The sequence below is a fragment of the Fundulus heteroclitus genome, chromosome 5 (genome assembly GCF_011125445.2).
Source record: "Fundulus heteroclitus isolate FHET01 chromosome 5, MU-UCD_Fhet_4.1, whole genome shotgun sequence".
Classification (NCBI taxonomy): domain Eukaryota; kingdom Metazoa; phylum Chordata; class Actinopteri; order Cyprinodontiformes; family Fundulidae; genus Fundulus; species Fundulus heteroclitus.
Window position 1 is genome coordinate 37,983,219 of NC_046365.1, and position 27,095 is coordinate 38,010,313.

General features: G+C 39.9%; 1 protein-coding gene across 2 annotated transcripts in view; it reads right to left on the reverse strand.

Annotated features, from left to right (window-relative positions):
- The window catches only part of smad1 (SMAD family member 1), a 29,398-nt gene extending 6,447 nt beyond the window's left edge, over positions 1–22,951 (reverse strand). The window contains exons 1-6 of one of the 2 annotated variants that reach the window (XM_036137540.1): positions 22,844–22,951; positions 7,901–8,458; positions 2,569–2,832; positions 2,369–2,485; positions 1,495–1,557; positions 166–387 (exon numbers count right to left, since the gene is read on the reverse strand). In XM_036137540.1, the coding sequence (XP_035993433.1) occupies positions 166–387; positions 1,495–1,557; positions 2,369–2,485; positions 2,569–2,832; positions 7,901–8,300 (1,066 nt within the window). In that variant the 5' untranslated portion in view covers positions 8,301–8,458; positions 22,844–22,951. Of the gene's footprint in view, positions 1–165; positions 388–1,494; positions 1,558–2,368; positions 2,486–2,568; positions 2,833–7,900; positions 8,459–8,544; positions 8,939–22,843 lie in introns of those variants that run through there. The other variant, XM_036137541.1, reaches the window with a different exon arrangement.
- Positions 22,952–27,095: the final 4,144 nt, after the last annotated feature.

Consider the following 27,095-nt stretch of genomic DNA (forward strand, 5'->3'; position numbering starts at 1 on the left):
TCTGTTGAGCTCTTTTTGGCATTAAGACAACAATTTATTGCCACATTGCCAGACAGGACACTGGAAAAAAAAAAAAAATAATTTACGGCCCGCGGAACCGGCCTGCGGGCCGTATGTTTGACACCCCTGGTCTACAGCCATTGGAAAACCGATCAGACGTTTGACCTTTGCCGATGTGCCGCCGGGTGTTCTCGATGGTGGAGTTGCGGTTGACGTTGGAGAGCAGACCTAGGCAGAAGCGGTTGCGGTTGTTGGAGGGATCCGTGAAGCCGTCGACGAGCACGCTGGTGGAAGAAGCCTGGAAGGCCTCCCCAACGCGATTGTTCAGCTCATAGTAAACAATGGAGCACCAGTGCTTTGGTTCCTCATAGGCCACCGGCTGCACATCTGTCCAGGAAACATGTTAAGAGGTCAGAGGAGTGAGCCGAGCTCCGTGAACATGCAGAAGGAAGCTTCTCGTCCACATAATTACTCCACACATAATGTTTCAAGAGATGACTTATTTTCAGATTTCTGCAGACCAAAATGAATGTGGATGCACTCTAAAAGGGGCGCTCTGTGTCTTGTGTGTGATCCTTTACAGCTCTGGGCCAATCCAAGCTGAACTCCCGTGTTTGTAGAGAGGAATAAATCATGTTTATCTAGACACAAACCCCTCCCAAACTTCCTATGTAGCGTGGCACTGGCTGGCAGGTGTGTTTTGTCTTTCTCCTTCCCAGAGCTGATCTACAATAGAAACCTGCTCCCCTCTACAGGATGCAGCTTGTGGAAAAGAAAAAAAAAAAAAACATTAACACTCCCCGACCTCCCGTTAGCAGCTAACAAAACGTTCAGCGCCTCTTCCTGCTGCTGCTGGAACCGGACGAGGGGGCTGTCTGTGAGCTTAGAGTGAACGATGACACAGAAGTACAAATACTGTACTTTATGGGACATAAATGGAGATAAAAGTTCAGGAAAATGTTTGAATACCCACCCAGTGTATGGGGAGATGGTGTTAATTCAAAACAACTCCTAAATGTTTTCACAAATATAAAAACCGAGCTGCTTTACTTGTTTTTTTACCTATGTGCTTTGAATTTTGTGAGCTGAAAAGCTACGAGCCCGCTGTTAGCAAGTAGCTACATATGGTAAATCTGATTACTCTCACAATCAGTGCAAACACAGGTTATGAAAATAAGAGTGAAAGAAAAAGAGAACAGCATCCGTCCGGTGCGGCAGCCGCTCCTGTGGCCACTCTGGCCAGCGGCTGGACCGTAATGATTTTGTTTAACTTGCTGTTTTGTTTTTCCACACATTGTTAAAAAAGGACAGGAAACATTTGATTAACATTTACACGAAAAACCTTTCTGAGGTTGACTAACCTGACTTTGTACTTTGACTATTTGGAGTGCCCACATTTAGTTAACATAGTTTTTCGTGCTGCGGTACTTTATTTAGTGGGTGATTTGCAACAGATTATTGTGTCTTTTTTTTTTTTTTTGAGTTACTAGTTACCTGAGGAGTTGCTGCTGGAGCCGCACATCAAAGAGAAGAGTCCCAGCTGCATCAGGTCTTTCCCTGAATAACAAAACCACTTCAGACTGATTCTTATATTCTTCTCTAGTTTCAGCAACAAGAACAGATTTTATTTGAAAATGTTTGCTCTCTAAAGCAAAGTTAAAATGCAGATTTAGGCACCAAGACAACTAACTAACTAACTAACTAACTAACTAACTAACTAACTAACTAACTAACTAACTAACTAACTAACTAACTAACTAACTAACTAACTGTCTGTGTGTGTGTGTGTCTGTCTGTCTGTCTGTCTGTCTGTCTGTCTATCTATCTATAATTATTAAGAAATAAATGAGTTGTTTGCTCTAATAAAAAAAGTCTCCATCATCTCCTGTTCTGGCGAGGCAAATATGTCTTGCATTACAGTCGGCCTTAAGGAACCAGCAATAGAAAAACTAGACTTTTAGTTGTAGGGGTTAGCAAGCATTAAAATGTACAGCTTACAGTTGTCATTATTAATATAAATTCTTTTTTTTTTAATTTAAATAATAAAGGAAATTTCACAAAATTAGCAAAGAATACAATGATTGCCGAAATTTGTGTAAAAAATATATCCACAAAGACAATTATTAGTGAAAAGTGAAGGTAATAACGTTATCGTCAGCAGTTTTATGTCGCTGACATGAGCTTCACTTCAGGAATGGCCAGACGTTGACATCCAGTTGGCTTTCCTTCAGGTTTTATCTGTGTTATTGGAATATTATCCTGTTTGTGACGTCAATTATCTTGTTAAATATCTCTGAGGGGTAAACAGGTGCAGAACACTTAGTCTGTACGCCACAAGGCGGGAAAATTAAGAAGCTGCCTTTGTTACCTGCCCGGTTGTTCGACTCTGCAGGCAGAGGCGGAGCCATGAGGTTGATGTCCATTGGCTGAGGACAGTCCTGCGTCATCTGCTCCTCTGGGGGCATGTAGGCAGGTGGAGGGGTCTCTGCAGCAGAAAAGATGCAGAGGTAAATAAAAAAAGTAACTGCGGTGTGGAGGAAACAGGAAAGCACCACTCACTCCTCCTACCGGGCATCTGGAACGGGCTGCCTGGGTCAGAGCTGGACGGCGAGTGAGGGAAGGTGGCGCTGCTGCCGCTGCCGGGCGAGTTTGGGAAGCCGTTTCCAGGAGAATGAGGGAAGGGAACGGTGTTTGCCTGAGTGAAGGATTCTGGGAACGTGGCGTTCTGGGGCATGTGTGGCTCGTTCTGCTGAAGGGGGTTGCGAAAGCGCGGCAGCATCGTGTGCTTGGCGTTGAACTCACTGTTCCTTGGTACCAAAACAGGAGGCAACACTGAAAGAAGAAAACGACTCCATAGGTTACACTAAGAAAATAAAATACCACAATTTTCGGACTATAAGTCACACTTTCTCTCATAGTTTGGTTGATCCTGTGACTTATAGTCAGGTGGGACTTATATTTACATTTTAAATGGTAATTCATCTTGACCAGCATGAACCAAGTAGTAAACATGACCATCTATAGCCACAAGAGGGTGCTTTAGGATTATGAAAAGTATATGCAGCTACTGTAGCACTTAAAAATTAATTGAAACATGAACTTATAGACAACAAAGACTGTTTGTATGTTGTTTCACTGTTCCAGTATGCATTCACACATGGTGCAGCCTGAAGGGAGAGCCCACCCTGTGACAGAACCGTGTTACTGGGCTGTCCGTGTAGCTAGTAACAGCTAGCATTAGCTTACAGCTCTGTTGTCCGGGTGGTTAACATCCGTGTCGTACTGTTAGCTTAGCACGTAGCACTGCTAAATTCACAGTCTGATTTGGGCGTAATTTCAGCATTACGGTGTAGGTACCAGATCTGCTTGGGGCCCTGCTCCTCCCGATGATGTCACTGTATGGCAACGCCAGTCAAACAAACTACATTGTGCCCGAATCAACGAATAAATTTTATTTAGTTAATTTACGGTGACTGTTTGGCACTGTCGGTTATTTGTCCAAATACCTATAATACATTAAAACACATCCCATTATTGTAATAGGGACACATAAAAGTAATGCAAACTAGTTTTTCCAATGTAATTAAGAAAAATTAATATATATATATATATATATATATATATATATATATATATATATATATATATATATATATATATATATATATATATATCCCTTTTTATGTTTCCCTTTTAAAATTTATTAACAAATCAATTTTTTTACAGATTACAGGAAATGTGTATATCTTTTTCTCACATTTGTAAAAAAAAAAAGAAAAAAAAAAGAAAGTATACTAATTAAATAACTGTATGATCAAGAAAATAAAAGTAAAACATTAATGACCATAATTTGATTTATCTTCAAGGTATTGTGGCAAATTTTCACATGCACAACAGCATCCCACCTCTGCTCAGAGGGATTGGTTTAAAGAATCTTCTGAACACATGGCTTTTCTAATAAATAACACGACTCAGGTATTTGGTCAAATAAGCGACAGTGCCAAACGATCACCGTAAATTAACTAAATATAATTGATTCGTTACAAATAGAGACCGCGACTTATATATGTTTTTTTCCTCTTTATGACGCATTTGTTTTGACTGATGCGACTTACTGTATATTCCAAATAATACGGTACTTAAGATTTGTACTTTTGTAAGGCACTTCACATCTGCATGTTGTTCCCTCTGTTCTGTCTCTGAGAAGTGAAGCAGATCTGGATGATGGACAGTTACCAGATTTACTCTTTACCAACAATCTGTTTCTATGACAAGTTGTTGTTGTTTTTTTTTACACCACTTGCAACCACAGGGATTGGAACATTGCATTAATCCCTGAAGTCTTTCTGTTGCTCTCCATGATTCAACATTCTGGGCGCAGATGTCGCTGCATTTTTCAGATGTCTGCTTCCCGGCTGTCGGCCTTAGCCAGCAGTTTTTGGCTCAGACGCTCAGGTTTCCGCCCTGAAAGATGTAACGAGGCGAGGCGCTCTTGTGGAATTCATCACTTAGGGTAAATATCTCAGGTGGCGCAGATACGCTAACGACCTGCTACGCTTCGGTCTATAAATACCTGAGCAGATACATAAGGCTGGAGCTGACATTTTAGAAGAGGCTCACGCTTTGGGGCAATTATTAGTAAAGGTAAGAGTCTATGTCCTGCAACAGGCTGATGCATTTAAAGGTTAAAAGCGGCGCAGGCAGACAGTCTTGCTGTTGGGATAGTGAAAGGAGAACGACAGGATATGTGCTTGCAGGTCGGCGGTGTTAGGGGGAGGGAGGCAGACTGTGTGAGGTGAGGTGAGGTGACGGGGAAGTGTGAACGGACAGGTGGCGTGGAGCTGAATCCCCCGAGCGACCCGCTGCTAAAAGTGAACGCGTGCACGGCAGGCAGCGAGCCTTTCCTCCCATTGTGTGTGAGCGACTGTCTTCCTGTTCCAGCCATCCTCACAAAAGCCCTCCATGCAACCAAGTGTGTGTCTGAGCGTGTGCGAGCAAGAGAGAGAGAGAGAGAGATCTGCTGAGTCTTTCTTAACCGTGTAAAAGTAAAACAGTGCGCGCACCCTTGTGGGTCAATGTGTGCAGAAAATGTCCAAAAGTGCAAAACGGAGCAGGCCCATAACAAAGCCTCGGTGTAATTTCCTGCTCTGAAAACGGTGGCAGCTGCACATTCATTGGGCCACATGGACGTATCATCCCCCACTTCTTTATACTTTGTTTCCACTAAGACACTGGGACCCACCATTAGTACGATTCACTCCTAGCAGACAGTGGCAGTGAACGGATTTGTTCTTATTCTGTCTTCCTGTTGTTAACTTTAGTCATTTTTATATACCGTATTTTTCGGACTATAAGTCACTCCGGAGTACAAGTCGCACCAGCCATAAAATGCATAATAAAGAAGGCAAAACAATTTATACGTCGCACTGGAGTATAAGTCGCATTTTTGGGGGAGATTTATTTGATAATATACAACATCAAGAACAGACATGTCATCTTGAAAGGCAATTTTACATAAAAATAGAACGGAGGCACCAACAGGCTGAATAATTGTACGGTTAGCTTACGCTACATGACACAACTGAGAACGTGCCTGGTATGTTAACATAACATACTAAAAGCTATTCAGATAACTATAGCATAAATAACATGCAAAGAAGTTAACCAAAGCGCCCGTGTCATTCCAAATAACTAAAATCCAGTGAAATCTTCATCCTCGGTGTCACTTTCAAATAACTCAGTTAACTCCGGACGTAGAAGATGCGGCACTTCCGCTTCTACAGGCCTTAGAGCGCCCTCTAGCGGTTTGGTGTGAAAATAATAGGTGTAATGATATACCGGTAAAAATGTGTAATAATTTCACACGTAAGTCGCTCCAGAGTATAAGTCGCACCCCCGGCCAAACTATGAAAAAAACTGCGACTTATAGTCCGGAAAATACGGTATACACAAGTACTGGATGGAAAATAATGGCAAAAAGAGCCTAAGTTCAAATAAAACATTTTAAGCCTCACGTTTAAGCTAATAAAACTGTTTGGTTTGTTGAAGCAAAGGAAGAACAAATTGTTGATAATTTTTCCACAGTGGTGTTTTTGTCAACATTTATCTATAGCGTGATAATAAAAACCAGTTAATCTTTTCCACTTATTAAAAGTATGTGATGCATTTCTCACAGTGACGTTTCATTTTCCATAGATTTCTTTTTGTCCTTAAAGTGTAATTCACCCGAAAATCAACTTCTTAGCTGATAAAATGTACAAACTGTGCCTAAAGATGCTACTTTAAAGTTACTGTGCAATTTTCTTTAGATTTTTTTCATGTGAACTTATTTAGTTCTGCAGTTTTTGTCTGAAAACCGTCTTAGTGCTGCCCTCTTAGGGTTGAATGGTGGCTACTGCAGCTGAATTTTCCTATTGGTTCAAACGGTAAATGCTTTCGCCCCCATAGCAAGTCAGACTAGGGCTGGAAAAGTAATCGCAATTGCAATATAATTGCAATTTAAAAAAAAATGCAATTTCCAAATGCCAGTGGACTGCAATTATCGACTACCTAACAATTAATGGACAAGACGCGTCCTTTAGGTGTCGGTAATGTGTAATCTAATTTTAGAGTTTATAGATTCATACTTTTTACCAGAAACTTTCAGGAATCTCACCGTAGCATTAAGTAGCGGTCAAACTATTTATTACATAGACTTGTTTGTTGGTTGCACTTTATATTCAACAAACTTTTGTGTTGAATAATAATATTCTGATTAATAAAAGCATTTAAATTACTTGTTTTAAATAGTCGTTTACAAACATCACTTTAGCAAGCTGTGGGGCATCACTGAGTCAGTGCCTTGCACTGCAAAAAGGGAACTAAAAGTAAGTAAAATTGTCTTTTAAATGAGTGTATTTTTCGTTGATTTGAGCAGCTAAATAAGACTATTTGTTAATGGAATAAGAGCTTTGCACTTAAAATAAGAACATTTCATCTCCATCATCTTATTTCAAGTGCATGACATCTAATTTATCTTATTTTAGGGGCAAAAATACTCATTCCACTGGCAATACTTACTTAGCTGCTCACATCAAGGGAAATATACTAATTTTAAGACAATTTTACTCACTTTTAGTTCCCTTTTTGCAGTGTGAGCCAGCAGCTCCAGCTGATGAAGGTGAGCCCACCTCAATCTCCAGTGACGAGGGGGTGAAAAGTCCTGCATTTCAAACGACAGATCCATGTCACAACCACCAGATGTCACCCTGATCACTCCATGTTTCAACGTGTCACTTTCCCTCATCCCGACCGCAACCAGCCCCGCTTAACCCCCACCGCCCATCCCCGCCCACCTGGGTGGCATTTCTCAAAATCTGTCTGGGAGTTCAGGCCTTACATCAGGGTGGGGGGAGTTACACTTTAGGTTTTCTAGGTAAAAGAAACTAAAGTAGTGATCGTGTGTGTTCAGTTAGAACAGGTAAAATATGCTGGTAAACTGTAGCAGTGTTATAATAAAAAAAAATCACTAAAGAAACAATAAATACATTTAGTAAAATTGGAACCTTTCTTTGCAGTAAACCCTGACTGCACTGCAAAAACGCAACTAAAAATAAGCTAAATTTTCTTAAAATTAGTGTATCTATCCTTGATTTGAGCAGGTAAATAAGACTATTAGCCAATGGAATAAGATTTTGGCACTTAAAATAGGAACAAATCATCTCCATCATCTTATTTCAAGTGCAGGATGTCTAATTATCTTATTTTAGGGGTCAAAATACTTGTTCCATTGGCAGATAATATCATTTACCTGCTCAAATCAAGGAGAAAAACCCAAATTTTAAGAACATTTTACTTATTTTTAGGTCGGTTTTTGCAGTGTGATTTCATTGAAACGTTGCCTTCAGGGTGATAATCTCACCTGGACTGTCCACCCTCTTGTAGTGGTAGGGGTTGATGCACACGTCCTTCTGCTTGGAGCCGAAGGGATACTCGCAGCATTCCAGCGCCTTCAGCTCGTGGTGCGACTGCAGGTCCGGCCAGCGCCACACCCGGCAGTAGATGACATGTGGCAGACCCTTCCTGTGGGACACCTGCAGCCGTCCGTCCAGCGAGCGAGGGATTGTCACGCAGTTACTGGGCTGACCCGGGCAGCTGAGAGCCCTCTCCAGCTCCTCCATGGCTCCCTTCTTCTTCTTCAGCTTCTTCACCAGAGCGTCCACGGCCTTCTCCGCCCACTTCTCCTCTTCGTCGCCCTGCTTCCAGCCCAGCAGGCGCTTGACGGCCGGGCTGGTGAAGGAGAAGAGCGAGGTGACATTCATGGTGCACGGGTTTGCCCTCCTGCACTCGCCTGAAGAAGCGTGAGCAGCGGTGGGAGACGGTCCAGAATCAGTAAAAATTAAAAAGAGGGGGAGGGATTATTAGATTTATTTAAATTTATTCCAGGTGCTTCCAAGGTCCTCTGCGCTCCTCACAGTCACTGCAAGAAAAAGAAAAGGTTCTAAAGTAAGGTTATCGTCACTTAAAACACAACAAATAATCTTTTCTATAGCAGGAAAAGGAGACCAAGAGTCACTGCTGCGGCTCCGGCGGTCAGTCATGAGATCTGGGAAGCTGGCAGGGAGGTCGGTGTAGGCACCGCTCCGCGAACATCGCCCCGCCATTCTTCAGATGGCTTCCTGTCCGTGTGCCTTGTCACATTACCACCAATTACTAATGTCGCTTACAGGAAGAGCTCTGCGCACTGAAACCTCCCCAACCTGCAGGATGAGGCTGCGAAGGCATTTGGTGCTCAGCACCTGCTGTGGATGTTCCACGCAGATCTGCTGGGGCGTCCATATTTAGATGACTTCTACACCACAAGTAACTGGAGACGTAAAATCGAGTCAATCGTAAACCGAGTTACTCATTTGTTTTTCATTTTATGCAGAGATTAGTCAGTTTGTTTAAGACGTTATAAAACCCCTGCCTGCTGTTTCTTTTATATCTCTCTGTTCACTGCAAAAACTGAACTAAAAATAAGTAAAATGTTCTTAAAGTTAATGTATTTGTCCTTGATTTGAGCAGGTAAATAAGATGATTTGCCAATGGAATGAGAGTTTTGCCCTTAAAATAGGAACAATTCATCTCTATCATCTAATTTCAAGTGCAGGATGTCTAATTATCTTATTTTAGGGGTTGTACAAATACTCATTCCATTGGCAGATAATCTTATGTACCAGCTCAAATCAAGGACAAATACATTAACTTTAAGAGAATATTTTACTTATATTTAGATCCGTTTTTACAGTGTTGCAAATCTGTTTAAATGAACTTTTGTTCAGTAATGTTGCTTTCAAACATCTACAGGCGCTTACAGATTCACTTCTATACAGAAAACCCCTATAATTATCTTTAGCTGTCGCTTTATACATCCCATATTAAATCATACAGTGTAATTTTCACTGATATTATCAATGCGTTGGTTGTTTGTACCTCTAACACTTTATTTGTTGGTGTTACTGTTTTTTTTTATATCTCTCTTTGCAGGTGTAGAAGCAGACTCCGAGGATGTTGTATTGCTCTCTCCCTTTCCTCTCCTCTTTCTCTTTCACCTTTTCTCCCTTTTGGCATTTTCTCTCATCTGTTTCTCTCCTTTTTTTTCCACCTCTACCTTCCCGTTTCAGCGTCTGTTGAACATGAAATAGTCCCAGCATAAAATCTATCCAAGCTTCCTGCATATATAAATCAAGCGGAGCACTATGGCGAAAGCAGTAAGGCTCCACTTGTGAAAGTAAAATCTTTTGTGCTCTTTTTGGCATTAATACAACAATTATTATTGCTACACAGCCAGACAGGACACACACACAAAAAATAAATGTTGCTTTCTGCAGGACAATGAAAGGGAAGTGACATGTAAATGTGCCCATTCGCTGTCGGCTCCACAAGTACCCAGAAGATACACACCTTCTAGCTTTTAAAGCGAGAAACAAAAGGACATTGAGCTCTTTCTGTTTCACCTTCTCATCTTTATTCTATCAGAATGCAGTTAGGGAGATCAAATTGAGTTATATTTGAGGTTTGGCTCTGGATAAACGTCGGGGCGTAATCCCTGAATCAGACCAACAGATGTCCAGAAACTCAGCAGCATTGTTCCAGGCTGACGGGTGGGTGAGGATGCGTCGCGGCCTGACGGCACAACCAGCAGCGTTCTGGAAACAGAGACATCATCACGGCTGCTCTGCGGTTATTTTTGCTGCTGCAGATTACGGGATGAAGAGTGATTTCTATCTTGGTCATCAGCAGCAGCATGTGGGAGACACGTTTTAGTGGGGAAGAGGCAGAGGAGTCTGACGTGAGCAAAGGCTAGACAGTAGCGCTGGACAATATAGAAAAAATATCATGTCGATAAAATAAAATCATATTGATCCATATTGATAATTATCAACAAATTCAAAACATATATTTTGAATGCAGCCCTGGATATTTTATGCTGTTGCTTAATGACCTATTTTTATATAAAGACAAACACTGAATTCAAACTCAACCCTTTATTTTTTATCAAAAGTGCAAGTTTTTTAAAAAAAAATTAAAAAGAAAACGTGCTCTCTGAACTCTTTGAAAGGGGGTGGAGCTTGGTTCCTGGGTCTGCGTTGTGATTGGTCGGGAGAGTGTAATATTAACCTACATGATAGGCTAGAATGCAAAAGGAAGGAAAACTTTTATGCTATTGAAGTTTTTATTGACCCTTTTTTTCTATAATCAATATATGTCTATCGATCGATATATATTATTTAATTATCGTCCAGTCTGCTGGTTGAACTGCAAACGTCACAGTGCTTCACAAAAGTATTTATAATCTGGGTACTTTCTCAGATTTTCCATACAATGAACACAAACTTTAATGGCTGAAAAATGAAAAAAATGGCCTTTCTGTTGTTACAAATGAGAATCTGATGATTCTATGCAGACCTCCTGAGCAGCAGGGATGCACCGATATCGATATCCAATATCAATATTGATGTTGTGTCCGATGTGTGTGTGTGTGTGTGTGTGTTTGCACATTTATGTCAGTGATGGTCACATTTTGTAAAATTTTGTACTGACTGAAAACTATTCTAACTGAATTTTTGAACATGAGTTATAGTCTAGAGTTACTACTGATTTTTTTTTTTTTTTTTTATTATCTCTGGTTCATATAAAAAAAACTCAATCCTCTCCATGATGGATCCCCGTCACATGACCAAACAAAAACCACATGACCAACCCCCTCCCCACCTTGAAACACAGTAACAAAGGGCAACTAGAAGGAAATAAACATCGGTTGTTAATATTGGGCCAGTTTTACTTATCGGACCGACACAGACATGTTAAAAAATGACTAACATTGGCTGATACCGATGTTAATGACGATATATCATACATCCCTACTTTGCAGGATCACCTTTCCCCCCGAAAAGTTTCACGTTTTAAAAGACACATTTTTGCCCTTTCAGGTCGACTGAAAAGAGAAAACCAGCAAACATCAAACGTCAACCCTTGCCACAGATTCTCAGTTTGATTTAGGTCTGGACTTTGACTAGGCCATTCTAACACATGTGTTTGCTTTGATCTAAACCAACCTATTCTAGCTCTCGCTTTATGTTTACAGTAAATTCCAACAGAAAATTTACTGTAAAGTCCCAGGTGCTCTGCAGCCTCTATAAACGGTTTTTCATCCAGGTTTGCCCTCCATCCATCCTCCCATCAACTTTTGGCCAGCCTCCCTTATGACTTCTGATGAAACACATTCCCACAGCATGATGCTGCCACTGCCATCTTTAAATGTGAGGATGGTGAGTTCAGGGTGATGTGGTGTTTTTGCCCCGTCCACACGTAGTGTTTTGCAAGCTGTTTATTCGCTTACACTCTCCAACAGACCAGTGAGGTCTGTTAAACATTTGTTTAAATTTGCCTTTGAATGTTCCAGTTAAACTGTTTTACTGTTTTTAATGTTCTTTTTTTGTTTCTACATTCTATCCCTACTTGCTTTTATTCCTATATTTTAATCATGTAAAGCACTTTGCATTGTCTCTGTACTGAATTGTGCTATATAAATAAATTTGCCTTGCCTTGCCTTGCGTTGCCTTCACAGAAGAGCTGTGCTCATACATTGAATTTGAAACCATCACAATGGAAAATAAATAAATAAATAAATAAACAAAAAATAAACATGTTTTTGTTTTACCAGCAACACTAACAGGGAGATTAGACAAGCAACTTCATCCATCAGGAAAGGAATTGGGAAAGCCCCCAAAAAAACCACAATTTTCTAAACAATTTCACAAAAAAAAGAAGAAAAATTTCCTTTGTTGTAAGCTTGGTCAGCAACAGGTGTTATCGGAGAATATGCCAGAACTAAGATCACGGGATTTCTTTCCATTTTTGGCATTTCACAGTTAAACAGCCTTAAAACTGACAAATTACTCATGGTTTGAAAACAAAGAGCCTGTGTGTCTTTAACCCCGCAGCCGACTGAGTGCTTCAACACATTTATACGTTGACTTCATTTAATGCGATTACTCAATCCTAAGAAATCTGCTTTGTGTCGTTAAGTTTCTGAGGAGGAAGCAGATTTTGAAAACGTCACAGGAAAGAAAACACGCCCTTTCGGAGGTAGCAGTAAAGCATGACATACAAAGCACACAATTCAACCAGATGTCCCATTTATGTTGTATAATAAGAGGTTATTTTAAGCAGCCAAACACGTGCTGTGAAGTCTTCTCAGTAACAGCATGCACCCTCAGAGGAATTCAAGACTAACTGCGTGAAAAACAATTCCCCCGCCTCATGTGGAAGCCTCCTACAAAGTTTGGACTGCAACATCTGCAGTAGACCTAACAATCTGGTGCAGTGATTCAGCTGCAGCTGGAGGCCATGTTTCCTGGATGTTTCCATCGCTGACAGTCAATCACGTCTGACTGCTCACCACAGGCTGGTTCAAAGAGCCTGATATGGCTCTGTGCTGCACATTAGCACCATGCTACCTCACTGCTCTGCCAGGGATAGTCAGAACATGAAGGCGCCGATGTGCGGCACCCTACCAACATCTGATTGTTAGACTTAATGGACTTTTTCCAAATGATCTCCAAACTACTGGCTGACTGACTGCAAGACGATTTGTTTTATACAGAATAATGTCAGATCTCTGATCAAACACTCTCCTTTCCATCCTGCCGGGGGTTGCTGGTTTGCTTTGGTTGTGATTAGCAATCAACAGATGGATTTGTAAAGACCTTTACCAGCCAATAATGACGACTGGGCCATCACACATGATACAAACACTAAGACCAAAACAGGGACTCCAGATCGCCGTGTTCAAACTCTTTAAATATAAACTGGAACTATGAAAGCTTACTACTTAACCAGGGTTGGTACTAGAACCAGTTCTACATTAAAACCCCCAGTTTTAGTCATCACAACCAAAGAACCTAACCTGACTCCGCCAGATGGATTTGCTCCGCATATCCATCTGGAAACCTTCCGTTGAAGTAATTTTGGGAAGGGGCGAAAATACTGGTTAGCTGATTGGCCTATGTTGGTGATAGACGGGCCAAATAAACCAATCAGATCAACAAAGCATATGACGTACTAACAGCGACGACGAAAACACAACCACAAGCTCTTGCTGAAACCAGTCGGGAGAAAAGCAAAAACATCTTTTCTATTGAGAAAAGCCTCCAGAGCAGTGTTTTGCTCTTCTTTCAGTGAAGAAATACTCTGTAATTCCGATAAAACTTGCTCGATAGCCACGCTAACGCTAGTTTCATCGGCTGAAGCCGCCATGTTCTTTAGACTGAACTGTCACGCTTCTCGTTGCGTCACACCTCAACCCGCCTCAAAGCCAACGCTGATTGGACGTTCGTTTGGTGAACGGCTCCAAATTTTCTTTAACAGAAAGTAGCCAGACTGATCTGCGAGTGAAACCTTGAAAGCTCGCGAGATCAGGATGGTCTCACGAGGCTACAAAGAACCACCTTGGTGCCACACCGAGACATGCAGTAAAGATGCGCTGAAGAGGAGATAGAAACACATTTGTTAAATCAGTTCTGACGAGGGCTGAACGATTTTGGAAAATTGCAAAAAAAAATTCTTAATATTGCGATTTAATGCGATTTTTTTCCCAGTTTAATTTATCATGTGTTTTAAAATATATACAAACAACAAATCAATTTGTTTCCTCGCCATGTGGATTAGTTGCTAAAAGACCCACGGCGTCTAAACTCGGAGCAGAAATGATCGCGTTCTGCCTATGATGTATTTTAACCAATATTGCAATTTTGACTTTTCTCTGCGTTAACCACAAGCAACAAAAATGGCCTCTAAATAAAGACGTTTGTAAACAAGGACTATTTTAAATATGAACTTGTAATGTTTCTATTAATCAGAATATCATTATTCAAGAGAACAGCTTTTAATTTAATTGGACATGAATCCTTGTTGAACATAAAGTATAGAACTTAATGCTTTGTATGATTATATAAACTCTAAATAAAGTAATAAAATTAGATTATCTCACTGCTGCAACTGTCTTCCCTTCCATGTGGAGGCAAACCCACTTTAAACACATTACTGACACCTAAAGGACGCGTCTGATTCACTAATTGTTACATAGCCAAATCTTGCAGACCTCTGCGATTTGGAAATTGCGTTTTTTTAAATCACGTTTATATTGAAAATGTGATTAATTGTTCAGCTCTAGTTGTGACATGGCAAACGTTTACCTCACATGACTGATGAGCTGTTGCTGCTGCCGCCGTCTTCCCGGATATTCTGATAACACTCAAAAACAGGGCTGGAAGCAACAACCGGTTGTTTATTACAGCTAACTTCAACCTATGATGAAGTTACGCTTTGCGTTGGCTTAGCTCATTTGCTACAAACTAGTAAATGGAAACATGTCTGATGCACTTTTTTCTCTCTTGATATTTTAAAGGTTCTCTCAAAATTCGTATGCAAATTGGTTGGAAACAGAGGTACCAGAAGCAGGAGCTACACACGTTTGTCGTAGGATTTCACACCAAAAGAACAACAGTGAACAGGGGTTTGTTTTATATATTCAGCACGTAACAAAGGGAGATTTAATGTACCTAAACTTTGAGACAAGTAAAATCAAAATGAACAGGAAAAAAATGAGAGCTGAAAGTCTATTGTCTCCATGAGCCCCTTTCATAGATATTTCATTGTAATGGCATTAAATATGACTTTAAGAGCTTTGTTTTAAACAAAGCTATAAAACAAGAGCAAATCCTCACCAAAAAAGGTTCAACCAGTAGATTTTAATACTATTAACTATTCATCTGCTGATTAATACTTTAATAAGTGAACGTCTTTTGTATGATGTACAAACACGGACCTAAAAATAAGTAAAATGTTCTCAAAATATGTGTTTTTGTCCTAGATTTGAGCAGGTAAATAAGATTATCTGCCAATGGAACAAGTATTTTGACCCCTTAAAATAAGATAATTAGACATACTGCACTTGAAATAAGATGATGGAGATGAGTTGTTCCTATTTTAAGTGAAAAACTCTTATTCCATTGGCAGATCATCTTATTTACTTGCTCAAATCTAGGACAGATACACTCATTTTAAGAAAATTTTACTTATTTTTTGTTCCGTTTTTGCAGTGTAACGAACAAACGCTGGCCCTGTAGCCTATTGACATTCCGTATTTAGCCAGATGTCAGACAAAACAAGCTAATTTAACATTTAAGCCTTTAAAATAAATGTATTACTGCTTATTTTTTTTGGCTTCTTACTCCATTTACTGCACTGCATCAACTACAGATATCTTAAGATCAACTTCTGCAAAAACTGTTTTTCTGCACGCAATCCTTGAAGAGTCCTAAACCTCACACAAGGCAAAAACGAAGAGTCAACAAATGCCAGCGGTGGCCTTGGAGCTGCTCTCTTCCCTACAGAACCTGAAACACTCGCCATCATTTACACAACACACCCATAAAACCTCCCCCCCCCCTCCTCCTCCTGACATTCCCTACAGCCGAACCCGAGCGCGGAGCCTTTCCTATTAGGTTAGCGGCAGCATGTTATGGTCATCAGCTAGTCCACTGGACAGAGACGGAGGATAATGGGGGCGCAGAGAGGAATCACGCGACACTGGCAGGCGGAGGCTTTGACCCACCTGGTGCGAGCTGTTCGCCACTACGCCAGCCGCATGGATCACTTTGCACCGCTCCAGTGTCTGTTAATCAATTTAAGCCTGCGCTGTGTAGGATGAGGAGGCAGTAATGATGCTCTCTGGACCCTCCCCAGGGACGGGGCATTATGAAGAAGCTACATTATTTATCAGCAGGGTCCTACATGGGGCCTCCATTAACCCCCGCTCAATGGAGTCGGCGGCTATAAACAGAGAAAAGCAGGAAGCGAGAGGGGGTGATGGATAAAGAGAAAGAGGGAGGAGGAAAAAAAAAAGGGGGGGATGATGCAGAGGCAGAAAACGAGGGAGAAAGTGAGAGCGGTGCGGCTGATAGATGCAGGCCGGGTTTCTTAGGGATGAGAGACGGAGAGCGACTATTTATCGGGTCTCTGGACGGAGCGCTTCAAGATTAACTGCAACTCATTAGTGAGGACGCTTCGTTTATGACGCTCTAAAAAAGCAACAATTGAGCTTTAAAAACAGCAGAAAAGGAGGTTTTAGCTTTCAAGGCATCACACGGAGGGAATCCATGCCTTGTTTTTATTCTTACAACAGGAATGTCTTTTGACTTGGCTAGATTTACACACTAAATGTTGCATCAGTTGACATCCATCCATGGGGATGGCCAAGGTTTGAGAAAGTTTTCAATTTTAACAACTATATGAATTTTCCACAATTACAGAGAAAGGCCCAGAGGAGATCTGAGCTTTTCAGCCTCTAAGGATGAAGACATCCACTTAGGGCTGGATGATATAGAAAAAAAACGATGTTGATAAAATAGAAATCATATTGATCTATATCGATAATTATCAACAAATTGAAAACATAGATTATAGGTGCAGCCCTGGGCGTTTTATGCTGTTATTTAGCGACCTATTTTTAGGGACACAACACAGAAACACTGAATTTAAACTCAACCCTTTATTCAACCAACTTTTTACCAAAACTGCAAATTTTTAAATAAATAAAAAGAACGTGTGCTCTCTGAACTCTTTGAAGGGGGCGGAGCTTGGTTCCTGGGTCTGTTTGTGATTGGTTGGGAGGATGTAATGACTGTAGTATTAATCTACATGGCTAGAATGCATAAGTAAAGAAAACTGTTATTCTATTGAACTTTTTATTGACCCTTTTTTTTCTATCATCGATACACGTATATCGATTGAATTATTGTCCAGCCCTAAATTCCACACTGCCCCACTTGGTGCTGTGCACTGCTGGTCAGCTGGTTCAAAGAAGGCCGCTGCTAGACTTGTCCTTCGCTTAGAAGAAAGACAGAACATGGACGTGATATGGAAACTAAAAAGCAGAATATCTGCCAACTGCAGTCTTCTAAAACCAGCAGCCTGACTGATTTAACAAGCTGATATTAGCTATTACACTAGTATTGGTCTATAAACAGCATTGCTGCAAAAAGGTATAATAATCTGGGCAAAAGGACTTGAAAAAGTATTCTATGTTTTTTGCTTAAAGCATCACCGTGTCATTTTAGCATCTATACGCACCTAGAGCTATATATTGACCTGAAAATTAATCTAATATATCTCAAATTAAGCTAATACTTGAGTCAAAATTTACACGGGGCTGCTTTATATCAAAGTCTGACTAATAAATATAATAGAAAACATTGTTATGAATGCAATAATCAAGAGCAGCCTCAGGGAATAAATTTATGAGGAGCGGAAGAGCAAGTAGGACGGTCTTGAGCAGTTATTTCAAAAAAAGTTACTTTTGCCGTTTCTTTTACCTACATTTACGAAAAAAATCGTCCACTGTACCTTTTAATATAGGAAAAAATAAACGTACAGTTTTTAGTCAAGGTGAAGATCGTAGCATGAGTATACAATTGAATTCACTTCAATTTTATTTATATAGTGCGTTATCAATAAAATAGAAATCAGAAATATGAGAAATAGAAATATCAATAATTCAAAACATACATTTTAAGTGCAGCCCTGGCCATGTTATGCCGTTGCTTAGCGACCTGTTTTTAAATACAGAACACACAAACACTGAATTCAAACTCAACCCTTTATTCAACCAACTTTTTACCAAAACTACAAGTTTAACTTTTTTTTAAAAAGAGAACGCATGCTCTCTGAACTCTGAAGGGGGCGGAGCTTGGTTCCTGGGTCTGCGTTGTGATTGATTGGGAGGATGTAATGTAATGTTACCCTACATCACTAAAATTTAAAAGAAAGGAAAACTTTAATTTTATTGAACTTTTTATTGACCCTTTTTTTCTATCATTGCTATATAATTAACAGCCCTAGCGCCAATTCATGAAAAATGTCATCTCAAATCAAATTGGATCAGATCCTCCAGGTTGGTGAGAAAGTTTCCTCTCTAAGGAAACCCAGCAGGTTGCATCAAGTCTCTCCAAGCAGCATTCACTCCTCCTGAAAGAGCGTAGAGCCACAGTGGACAGTCGTCTGCATTGTTGATGGCTTTGCAGCAATCCCTCATACTGAGCATGCATGAAGCGACAGTGGAGAGGAAAACTCCCCTTTAACAGGGAGGAGAACCTCCAGCAGAACCAGAACCAGGCTCAGTGTGAACGCTCATCTGCCTCCACCCACTGGGGCTTAGAGAAGACAGAGCAGAGACACAGAAAGCACAGAAGCTCACATTGACCCAGGAGAACTTTCTATGTTAGATGGTAAATACACACGCCTACTCAAAGTACAGACAGATTCCTTGACACCAAAGCTAAAAGTTGCGAACTTGATCTGATAAGAGTTAAAAAATAAAGAGATGTTTAATTGTTTACATTTAAAGAAAAGAAAAAAAATTCATCCATTCACGGGGGCAGACTCAACAACACATACTTCGTTTGGTACCAAAAAAAGAAATGCGCAGCAGCCAAGCAGTAGCAGATGCAGATTCTTGCCATATCCACTGTAGTCAATACAACGGTCTAAGAGCAGAGCTTAGAAATAACCACAGACAGACGGGAGGTGTTGCCCTCCCCTGACTAGACATGGCATTCACCCAGGAGGCTCATTTTAGCCACCGGGGTCACTCCTCCTGACAGACATGAACACAAACACAAGATCCAGGGGTCGGCAAGAATGAGAGAAAGCTACCATGTCGCTTCAGGCGAAGTACAGGAACAAACGGCCGAGCGCTTCTCCGCGTGGTCCGGAGGTAAATCACGTTCGTTGCGTTGTCGAAATCAGATTCTTTACATGGCGGACGCAGCTGTCCATGCGTGACCACGGCAGAGATAACGAGCAAACGCACGGGGTTTTTAAGCTGCCATGTCAAACACGCTTGGCACTCAGTGTTATGCTAGAGAGGACACCTCACCCTGTGATATCCAGCCCAACATCTCCAGGCGTACAAGGAGGGCTACGGCTCATCCCTTCGTATCCCTACGTTTTTAAAACGATGAGATTTTTAGGTTTATGTTCCAATGGAAACTACAATGATGCTATTAATTATGGAGCTGAACATACTAGACATACATTTTGACATTATTATTCTTTTTTGCATCATTTTGTGTTAATCTTCTCAGCGGATTAAGTGTCGCTGAACCACTTCCATAGATATTTCATTGTAATGGTATTAAATATATATTTTTTAAACAATGTCAACTATAAAACAAGAGCAAATCCTCACCGAAAAATGTTCAACCAGTAGATTTTAATAATTACCCTTATAGAGCAGCAGACAACAACAGTTTTTAACATTAAAGTGATAATCTGCTGATTAATACTTTAATAAACGAACATCTGTAATGATGATGGTGTCCATACACTGCAAAAATGGACCTAAAAATAAGTAAGATGTTCTTAAAATTTGTATTTTTGTCCTAGATTTGAGCAGGTAAATAAGATTATCTGCCAATGGAACGAGTATTTTGACCCCTAAAATAAGATAATTAGACATACTGCATAAAACTTTAATAAGTCAACGTCTTTTGTATGATGTAGCTTATTGACGTTCCATATTTGCTGAATAATACTTTAATAAGTGAACATCTTTTGTAATGATGATGATGTAGCCTATTGACGTTCCATATTTGCTGAATAATACTTTAATAAGTGAACATCTTTTGTAATGATGATGGTGTCCATACACTGCAAAAATGGACCTAAAAATAAGTAAAATGTTCTTAAAATTTGTATTTTTGTCCTAGATTTGAGCAGGTAAATAAGATTATCTGCCAATGGAACGAGTATTTTGACCCCTAAAATAAGATAATTAGACATACTGCATAAAACTTTAATAAGTGAACGTCTTTTGTATGATGTAGCCTCTTGACGTTCCATATTTAGCCTGATGTCAGACAGAACAAGCTAATTTAACAATTAAACCTTTAAAATAAATGTAATACTGCTTATTTTTTGCCTTCCTATTCCTTTCATGTCAGAAGGGCAACAGCTTATCCCTTTAACGTTGATCTCTGCAGGCTTTACGGTGGATGGACGCTACCATGGACAGATATAACGAACTGAAAGGATGATTAAAGATTGTCGAGCGAGCCAAAGGACATAACGATCCTGTCTGATCCGTAACACAAACAGGTCCCACAAAGCGCTGGGAAGGGCTGCCGAGCCGGAGAAAGCAGAGCAACAACACAACTGGAACTGTAGCATGAACAAGGACAAATTCCTGTCCTTTAGGTAATCTGATATGTCGTCCTCAATAATGTCAGCAGATCTAGGCTTAGCTGCTGTGGATCTCTCACTTTGTCCTCCGGCACACACACACACACACACACACACACACACACACACACACATGAATTCATAGATAGAGCAAGACAGCCAAATATACGAAAAGGTCTTAGGACATCTTAATGTAGAAAATAAGAACGGGAAAACAATTACTTTTATTCAGCTCCCCCCCTATTCGAAATAGAAATTTTCTAAATCGCGAGGTGCAAGAGAGGAGGAATATATTGGAAGAATGAATAACGTAGCCACGTTATTATTGTTGCAAAACTGCTTCTTTCATTGACCAGAATTTAATTTTAAAACAGATAAACTTTAAACTTTAAAAATAGATAAGATGCGACTGAGCTTGCGCTTTAATTCTGATGTGTTTTTTTTTTATTTTAATACATTTGTTGAGTGTTTCTCGGCTGTTGTGTTTTGCATGTTATTTTAATATTTGTGGGAAATGTGACGCGTTTCTTTTGTTTGCATAGCATTACGGGAAATATGAAATTTGACCCTCATTTGCCTGTTTCTTGTCTAGGTGTTCATCACTTCATTACTTCATCATAAAGTAAATGCACTAATACACGTTTTTTTTTTCCCATTCAAAATAGACACAGTCGAAGTATGTAGATTAGAGAAGGGGACAAATTATGACATTTCTGCCAATCCCGATTATGCTATCATTACATATCTACCACAATTTTCTTTTGTAAACCGCTACAATTATTCACTGCATCATTTCCATTGCTTAACGCCCTTTTAGGAGCCTAGAGTAACGCAGCACTGCCCCTCTTCCACCTGTTGCTGCAAACTGCCAATCAGCTGGCTGAAAGAAAACCCCCTATAAGGTCCCCATGCTCACTAAAAAGACAATTTAAGTCGTCTGGAAATACTCCCAGTTGCAGAAAAACACAATCCTAGCACAAAAATCTAAGGAGCAGAGCACCAGATATCAAATTTATTAAGGTTAAAGCTGTTGTAAAATTATAGTCGGTAAGCTAGAGTGGATCTGTTAGGCAAACAACTGTAGGCCCTACTAATTAACCTGCCAATATTAGCTTGTTAGGGATCGGAAAGATAAAAGTGCATATATCCTGCACAATAAACACTTAATGAGTTACTATTCTATATTGCTGCTTTTTTAATCAAAATCAAAACAGCAATAAATAATTATAACTGCAATAGTCAACATGTTTGATTCTTTTAGCAGCAGTGGGATCAAGTATTGCTTCTACGTTTTGAGTATAACAATTAGATGATTGTTATACACGTTTTTTTTTACTTATTTGTGCAAATAAGATAACCTGAAATATTTTTACTCAAGGTTAGCATACCATAATAATCTCGTCATCCCAAGCCTAGCTCAGAATGAATCAGTGATTCCTTCATCATAATAATCAAAGTTTCCCAAAGTCTTTCTCCTATTTAAACAACCACAGAATGCAACATTTCCACCTCTCTGGCAACCCATTTAAAGGCATTCTTTCACATATTTGAAAGTTATTGATACAAAATTGTCATTTTAGTGCAAAGAAGAAACATGTGTGGCACAGGAAGACCAATTTCTTTACATCCTGCAACTAAACAGGCATTAATTCCCTATTATGGGTTTGTACAACCCGGAAGTCATCTGTATTTTCTTTTTAAAGCTTCACACGTTACTTGTACTTGTAATAGTGGCAATTAAACTACACTGAAGATCGATTTAAATCAAATAACCGTGGAATTAGCCATAAAGGGTTATATATTTTCATTAAAACGGCACAAAATATATTTTAGAAGACTTTTTTTTAAAAGACTTGTAGTTAAAAACTGGATAAATCTGGCTCTAGCGTGATGATGTGAGAGAGTACAAAAAAAAAAAAAGTTTGACGCTTTCCAAGTGACACACAGCTGAGAGCCGCTGACCGTTGGGATCTACTTTCTTACAAACCAAGCCGCGCAGAGTTTACCGGGGGAGAAATATGGCCGGAGAAACGTTCCGTCCACGTTTTAGTGAGAATGAATAAAAGTTTTACCCTACCTTTTCTGTCCCTGCCGCCCCAGCACTGGGTCTATATGAGGGCCCCTCCTGAGCGCTCCCACCGCCTCAGTTGAGTCTGCAGCCCGACCTGGCGTCAGAGAGTCGGCAGGCCGCCTCACCCTCCACTGAGCGCCAGTATCACGCCGCCGGCACTCAAGAGGACATACTTTTTTTTTTTTTTTTTTTTTTACTCCGTTAACATCTTCACTCACAGCAGGGAAATCATTTATTATGTAACTGTGAAAACAATGCAAGTTTCTCGCTAATTTAATAGAGGTTCTCATGAAGGGGAAGAATTCGTGTGAATAAGATGCTTGTTTCAGTAATGCGGCCATAAAACAATTGCTCCAGAACTTTTTGCTGTCAGATTTGCCAGTTATATTTAGCAGAATAGCGATTTAGTTCTTCCTCTGTATCCCAATCCAGTTAGATACACCGTACAGTTTGCATTATGATAGCATCAAATGGGAACAAAACCCCTGATTTACACACTGTTGCTCCAGCAGTAAATTTTATCTAAACAAAATGCAAGAATATCTTCCCTTGATTAGGTCAGTTGTGTTTTCAGTAATTTCAGGTTTTAGAAAAGGCATATGTGGGTTGTTTGCAGAGAATGCATGTAGGGTTAGCCCTAAAAGTGGTCCGCTTGTCTGAAGAAAAATTTGTCTGAGAACTTGTCACCATTAAAGTTGAAAGCATGGTTATTTTTCAATCAAACTTTAGCCAATTATGTATTTATTGACTGTGACTTACCTTATCAATCGTATTTGAAAACAATTTGAGTTCATTTGGCTCTTTTTTTGTTTAAAATGTTTAATTCTGCAAACATGTTTGACATCTTTAGGCTAACTTCAATACTTATAACAGTTTAAAGAATTAGGTTACTATATCCATTCTTAGAAATGTCAACATTCATAATTTAGAAACTATATCAAAGATTAAAAAAGTGTATTAACGAAATTATCTGTGCATAAATCACTAAGCTTAACAATAAAATATATTTTAAAAAATAATACTTTTTTTTGTTAAATCCAACAAAAGCAGTTTTTGTAAATACATCTCTCACTGCTGCCGTGATGAGAGGGACTACTTGGTCTTGAAATCTCGCGGAGGGTTACGCTCCAAAAGGTGGGGGCGGCTGGCGCTCGTGACGTCACGGCTCTGGCGGCAGCATGTCTGAGTGAGTGAGGCGGGCGCGAGCTGCACGTGAATAAATCTGGGAAAACAGCGCGTGAAGGTAGAGAGGGTGGAAGACGGAACGGGTGGAGGGGGACGGGGGGGGGGCATCATGTTGACGATGATGATGATGTTGATGATGATGATGATGATTATGATGATGAGTGTGGAAAGGAGGAAGATTTCCCAAAAACCTTTAACTCGAGGTTTCCCTCTGACACGCGCACGCACACGCACGCACGCAGGCGGCAGCTGCACATTCATTGGACCAAATAGATTTCCAGTCCCATTACAGAGAGGAACCCACTGAGTTTACACAGACGCTATCACACTTTGTGGCATTTTGATCTCACTATAACCGTGTAATAAACCTGTAGCGTTCTAATTAGGTTAATTTGACCTTTATTGTGTGCAAAAGTCTCAGTTTAAGTTTTTTTTATTTTTATTTTTATTTTTTTTTTTACTGAAGGTAGTTCCAGTTAGAGAACCAGAGCTGAAGCTGGAGTTGGATTCAAAACTGGCTCATTTTTTTCCTCAGCCTGAGATGAAGGTTCCTCTGACATTTTAACACTGGAGATGAAATCTCTGGAGAATACTCTGTGGCCAACCAAGTCAAACACCCAGAAGGAGGTTCTTGTTGATGCTCATGTCCTGTTGCCACTCTTTTATAGGCAGCATGCCGTAGGTAAAGTCGTTGGGCTGCTCTGGACCGAGCTAATACAGAAGTTGCTGACTATTTTAAGAGTTGCAGCTCTTTTTTTAGATGAAGGAATCTGCCCTTCCTGCTTCAGCGTGTGATTATAATTTCTGCTTCTGACAGCACCGTAGTATTGTTTCTGCAGAGCAAATAGGTGACAGGATGAAAAATAAAGATAATGTCTGGTGCCCGGACCCTGTAATGATCGGCAATCCACCAAAGAGACACACAAGACAGACGTCCATGCATGCCTCCACTCATAAATGACAATTTATAGACACCAATTAACCTAACGGTCATGTTTTTGCACTCCAAGAGTGCAGAAAGACCCCATGCTGGGATTTCAGATATATTTCAGAATTAACTATGCTAAAAGCAATTTTAAAAACCCATTAACAGTGAAATGACCGCTACGATGTTGAATATTTTACCAAAGCTCATCAAATGCAAGTTTTAAAGATTGCATTTGATGAAACAGTTCAACAGCATGATTCTACCACCGCCATGCTCAAAGCTGGTTAGGCGTGGTTTTATGAATTTATCTCGACTCCTCCTGGCAAAACAAACAGCTAAATCTTGGTTTTCGTCAAACTTTACCCCAGATGATGTTTGGCTTGTTTTTGTGGGGATCTGCAAATTTCAGTTGAGCTTTAAGGCGTCGGCTTTGAAACAGGATATAGTTTTCTTGGTCGGTACCCTCTCAGTGCATGCTGTTGTAAAACCTGCTCCTCTTTGGAAAATTAAACAAACCTCTAAAAACTACCACAATGGCTTTATGACCTCACCTCAAAGAAAAGTTAGCGACTATTCTTAAATGGCAGGAAACCAAACAGTTTTAATTACTTCAACCATTTCTGATGTGTACAGAGATTATTCATGCTGCCAGAACTTTCTGCATTCTCCGCAACTTGCTGAGGGACAGTAATATAAATATTACCAGGGATGTGTGTGATAATTTTAGCCTTTATGTATAATTTCTACCCTACATAGATGAGAAAAATCTAACATTATTGTACAGTATGCATATGTATGTCTGTTTACATGTGATATAATCATTCCAGGCTTGAAAAACAGTGGTTCAGATAAACCTTTTAGATCCCCCAGTTAAAATTACATTAATGCTGATACAAGCATGTAATTTATCTAAATATCTTTTATTCTTTTACCATTATTGTGATATAAATGAAATAAACAGAATAGATAGAGTACAATAAATATGCAGAAAACTATGAATTTTCAGTCTTTGTCTTCTTGTACACGGTGGTTACAATTATTATGAAAAGATTTTTACACGGGAAACAAAAAACATGGAAGACTGGAGTTTAGTAGAACCAGAGACAGAAATGTGAAGTGATGAATAGTTAGAAATAAAGAAAAACAAGGACTTACAAAGCAAGCATGAGGATATTAGTCCAGCGTGGGAGAAACAGGGAGTGGCACTTTAATGTAAGACAATGAACAAACCAGAACCAGTGAGCTTTTGTGCTGAGGGAGGGTTGGAGAATGACAAATGAACCTGAAGAGCAAATCAGAGGAAATGTGGAGCAGCTGAGTGCGATCAGATGAAGCATGCATCTGAACTTGTGCATATGGTAGAAATCAGACAGGCATTGTTTTGAGGTACGATAAAACAGACTTAGACTTAGACAACTTTATTGTCACTTTGTATGTACAGAGTGCATACACAATGAAATTTCGTTGCATACAGCTTACGACAGTGTAATGGGATTTCAGGTAGAATAAGGCAGCATTACAACACAATATAAAGTGCAGCAGTGATCAGATGTAACAGTGCAGGAGAAAACCAGTGTGCAAGAACAGTGTGCAGAGAATTGTTCGACCATTGTTTATGTGCAAAAATAATGGTGCAAAAAGGCATTTGTATGCAAAAGCATGGTGCAGTGCAAATAATATGTGCAGAAATGCAGTAAACGTTGAGTTGTGTACTATTTAAACGGATAATGAAAGTCCGGCAATGTTGGTAGTGCCAAATAAAGATGCAAATGTGATGCAGAGTCCTGTTTAGAGTTCAGCAGTTCAACAGTCTGATGGCTGCAGGGGAAAAGCTGCTGCAGAACCTGGTGGACCTGCAGCGGATGCTGCTACAACTCTTTCCAGAGTTTAATTTTAAACAGGTAATTTTTAATTAAAAAAACTCTGTTTCCTTCTACTAATGACATTTTCTTCATATTTTCTGAATGACTTCCCATGGCTTTCATGGCTTTTTTGTTGTGAAATCCAGTTGTGAGTTTCAAGGTGCTCTAAAATAGCGAGGAGGATCCTTGAAAATACTCACCTGTGTCAACCGGTCTGTGGCATTCAGTTAGCTGTAGAGTATCTGATAAAGTTGTTGGACTGTTTGCTAGCTTCAACATTAAT